The sequence below is a fragment of the Trachemys scripta genome, chromosome 20 (assembly GCF_013100865.1).
Source record: "Trachemys scripta elegans isolate TJP31775 chromosome 20, CAS_Tse_1.0, whole genome shotgun sequence".
Lineage (NCBI taxonomy): Eukaryota > Metazoa > Chordata > Testudines > Emydidae > Trachemys > Trachemys scripta.
Genome location: NC_048317.1, coordinates 776,274 through 780,535, shown reverse-complemented (window position 1 = coordinate 780,535; position 4,262 = coordinate 776,274). Strand labels below are relative to the sequence as shown.

Here is a 4,262-nt window from a genome sequence, read left to right as displayed (position 1 = left end):
AGTATTCTCTAGACCCTGGTATAGGCATAAATATTAGGATGGGATACTATATAGAAGGATCTGATGACATCAAAAACCATGAGAGCACAGCTTGAGTGCTAAGATGGAATTTTCTTGTATTACATTGTTGCATATTTATTATTTTCAGTAATGTAAGGTGAGAAAATTCTTTAAAAAACATTTTCTGCTTGTATTTTATATTCCAAAAAGGCATATTAATCTCAGTGGACTATCATAGCACCCCAAATACAATTTATGCTATTTTCACTGGTATTATACATTTTAAAGCTCTGCGTGTGTACATAAAAGTGTATGCAGACACACAATATAAATGCCTAAGCCATGAAGATGGAGTTTCCCAGAAGTGTAATTAACAGGAATAGTGAATGTTGATGAACAGTATTTGTAACAATTGTAAACAAGGTGAGTAATAGATTGTTCACATGTTTGAGTTATCTGAAAGCAAAGATTAATATTAAACAGAACAAAAAATTAGAAAGCTGAATCTGAAAATAAAATTACAGGTCTTTTACTTCTAAAATAAATTAATAATGAACTTTAAGTTTCAGCTTTAAGTCTCTGATAAATGAAAAATAGGGAGAATTTTTTTCCTCCTTTTTCAGGTAAAATGTACGTTACTAGACCAGTGGCTTCCGCTTCAAAAAACCAAAGGCGGGTTTCCCTTTCTCTCTCTCAGGTAAGACGGGCACATTTGGCCCTTTCTGCACATCTCTCTCACTGCACTAACTGCGAATATGATGGGGAAGATATTTGCAAGACACATTTTTTTGTAATTCTACCTTCTGTATAGGAAACCCTTTGGAATGAGAAAAAAAAAAACCTGAAAAAATGCAGTGTATGAAGACCAAATGAGATCAGATTCTTTCCCCGAAGCTGGGGGCATGTGATACATATTGCAGCACAGGATTTATACTTTTCCTGAGATCCCTGTGGATAGCTCATCTCTTCCAGAGACCCTTGTAAGTTTAAGAGCTTCCACACATTTGTTTAAAGATCTTGATTTTACATTTACCTATTTATGGAGTCCACAGCTCCTGTAGTATCAATAGCAAGTGGCACACACTGCAGAATGGAGAAGAATTTTGGCAAAACGCTGCCTATAAGTCGTGGCCGTTACGGGATGTGACTTATAAGATTTTAGAAGGATGCAGCCAGTAAACATGGACTCTGAATCTCAAATGTGCCACATTCCCCTTGGACCGAAAGTGAACACCCGAAATCATGATTTAGGATTAAATTCCCCACGCGGAATCAGCGGCTCTCCCCTACAACTTTAAATGCCAAGCGATCAGCCCGGCAGGTGCCCGGGTCCCGCAGGTGCCCTGCCCCGAGTGGAGTTTATTTGCCTTTGTTTAAACAATTGCAGTCCCGGTCTCTCTGAAGCTGCCCCGTTGTCATGCAGGGAGAGCACGGGACGCCCTTGCTGCTGGGAACAGGGGCTTGGTTCCTACAGAGCCAGGCGAGGCGGTGGGAATGGTCCTTGCAAAGGAAAATCCCAACTTGCCTCAAACTTTCTACGGGGGTGGGGAAAAAAAAAGAAGTCCGCTGAAGCGACGGAGCCCACCTTGGCCGGACTGAAGGACCGGGCAGCTCCGCCTGGCTTGGGCTGCAGGACAAGGGAGTGTCCCTGCCCCCTCCTGGCCCTGGCCCTGGCGGGGGTTGGTGCCCAACCCAGCTCCCCTAACTCCAAGCCCTCGCCAGCTCCCCGGGCGGGCAGGGTCCGAGCTGACTCCAGCAGCCTGCAAAGACGACACGAGACCGGTTCCTGGGGGAATGGTTTATGTACGTAATAAAAATATTTACTATAAACATAAATAGAAACGTAACTTCGCGGGCTACATATTTTTTTGCGATTAAAAAATAAAACAAACCTCCGAACCCAACGCTGCGGAATGAGCCGAACGCGGTTAGAAATAAATAGAAACGGGACGGGAAACAATATTAAAATAGCCTCTCGGGATCAGTCCGTGTAAAAAACCGGCTGGGGCAGGAGCGGGGATCCGGGACGGCGGACACGTGTGTACATATCTCACATATTTACAGCCGGGCCGGGGAAGTGACCGCAACTCCCGCCCCCGTCCGGCTCCCCAGCGTCCCTCCCAGGCCCCGCAGGGCCGGGCCCGGGGCGTGGGGAGTCGGGGATACTCCTGTCCCTCTGGGGCGAGCCCTGGGGAAACTCCCCGCTCCCCGGGAAGCCAAGAGCCCGCAGTCTCCACGGGGCGGTCTGGGGCCCCGGGCACGGGGAGCGCAGCAGCCCCCCAGGAGAAGGGGGAGATAAGTGCCATCGGAACCGGTCCAGGGGCCCGCGGTGGGTGCGGGGGGAGCTTCGGCCCTCCCCGACCCGTCCCAGCCTGAAGCGGGGGTGGGGGGCCGGGCCGCGGAGCTCCCCCCGCAGACAGTGTCAGTGACACGGGAGCAAACGAAGAATAAATTAGATCTCAAACCTTTGGCTAGTTCTCCTCTCGCGGCGTTTGCAGAGCCGCGGGGCTCTGGAGCGCGCGGTATTTTTGGAAGTCAAATAAATACAGCGAGTTAAATTAGAGACAAATTCAGGTGCGAACCAGTCTGAGGAATAAATTAACGAGCGTTTTCCACGCGCCGCCCGGCGAGTCTCGGCATCCAGGGCCCGAAACCAAGCGGCAGAAACAAAGTCCCGAGCGCGGCTTCCCGCCGGGCAGGGGCTGGGGGCCGCTGGCGGGGTTCGGGCTCCCTGGCCGGGCCCGGCGCGGTCCCTTCTGCCTGCAGTCCCTCGCTCCTGGGCCCCCACTGTAAACTCCAGCGCTGCCCCTGCCCCTGCCCGGCGCCCTCAGCCCCCGGCCCCGCCGCCCAGTCATTGCACCGAGCTCTGCAGCGGGTGGTGCAGCGGCGAGGTCTCCGCCTGCGCGTAAACATCCTCCATGGGCGGGTGCGGGACCCCGGCCGGCGTCATGCGCTTCTCCTTCTGCCGCCTGTTGCAGAACCAGACCCGCACCACCTCCTTCTCCAGCTGCAGACTGTCCGCCAGCGAGGTGATCTCGTGGGCCGAGGGCTTGGGGCACTTGAGGAAGTGGTTCTCCAGGGCGCCCTTCACGCCCACCTCGATGGAGGTGCGCTTCTTGCGCTTGCGGCCCTGCGCCGCGATCTTGTCCAGGTTGGTGGGGCTGCCCGTGCTGGAGTCGGTCTCCTCCAGCCATTTGTTGAGCAGGGGCTTGAGCTTGCACATGTTCTTGAAGCTGAGCTGGAGCGCCTCGAACCGGCAGATGGTGGTCTGCGAGAAGACGTTCCCGTAGAGGGTGCCCAGGGCCAGGCCCACGTCCGCCTGGGTGAAGCCCAGTTTGATCCGCCGCTGCTTGAACTGCTTGGCGAACTGCTCCAGGTCGTCGGAGCTGGGCGCGTCCTCGTCCGAGTGCTCCTGCGGGTGGCCCAGGTGCTGCGGGGAGGCCTCCAGCTGGGGGTCGTGCAGCCCGGCCGCCTCCTCGTGGCCCAGGGGGTCCCGCAGGCCATGGTGCAGGGCCGGCGCCTGGGGGCCCAGCATGCCGTTCAGGTTCGTGTAGGCGGACTGGGAGTAGAGCAGCGGCTGGTGGCTGCTGGACGTGGGGGACATGGGCGCCAGGTGGTGCCCGCTGCCCTGCGCCCAGGCGCCCGGGTGGCTGCCGGGCGCCTGCTGGTGCACCAGGTGGGAGCGGGGGTGGAAGGCGCCGGGCAGCTCCTCCCGGCCCGCCCCCTGCACGCTGCCCTTGCCGTGCTCGGCCTGGCCCAGGTGGGAGCCGCTGCCCCAGTCAGTGCCGGCGCTGGGCAGCCACTGGTGGTGGGTGAGGCTCATGGGGTGGCCGGAGCCGCTGGCCAAGCCCTGCAGGTACTCGTGGTGCATCATCTTCTGCACCTCGCGGTAGGTGGTGCCCTGGTGCAGGCGGTCGGAGTCGGGGTGCAGCAGGGCGGTGCTGCGGGGCAGGTACTGAGCTGCGGCGGCCATGGCTCCCCGCGCTCACTGCGGGCACGGCGCGGAGCGCGGCGCTTTAGAGCCAGGCTTCGGGGCGCCGGTGGGTGCCGGGCTCGCGGCCACTCCCCCCCGCGCCCCATTGGCTCCGCTGCCCGGGACTGGCAGCCGGCTCCGCGCCTTCATAGGGCGCCCCCGGCTCGGGGACCTGCCGCACGCCTCCCTCCCCGATTGGAGGACGGGGTGCGGGCGGCTCCCAGGGATTGGCCGGGGGATGCGCTCGGGCTGGGGAGCCCGCGTGCTCCTGGCACCGGGACGGGCTCTG

The 4,262-nt window shown here is 57.8% G+C and overlaps 1 protein-coding gene across 1 annotated transcript; it reads right to left on the bottom strand.

Moving 5' to 3' along the window:
* Nucleotides 1-575: 575 nt before the first annotated feature.
* POU3F1 (POU class 3 homeobox 1) lies at nt 576-4,001 on the bottom strand. The gene has a single exon (XM_034754345.1). It carries the CDS (start codon nt 3,971-3,973, stop codon nt 2,852-2,854), a length of 1,122 nt encoding a protein of 373 aa, XP_034610236.1. The 5' UTR covers nt 3,974-4,001; the 3' UTR covers nt 576-2,851.
* Between the last annotated feature and the right edge of the window lie 261 nt (nt 4,002-4,262).

Coding starts and splice junctions, on each gene's coding strand:
- POU3F1 (XM_034754345.1), bottom strand. CDS start 3,973: ATGGCCGCCGCAGCTCAGTACCTGCCCCGCAGCACCGCCCTGCTGCAC.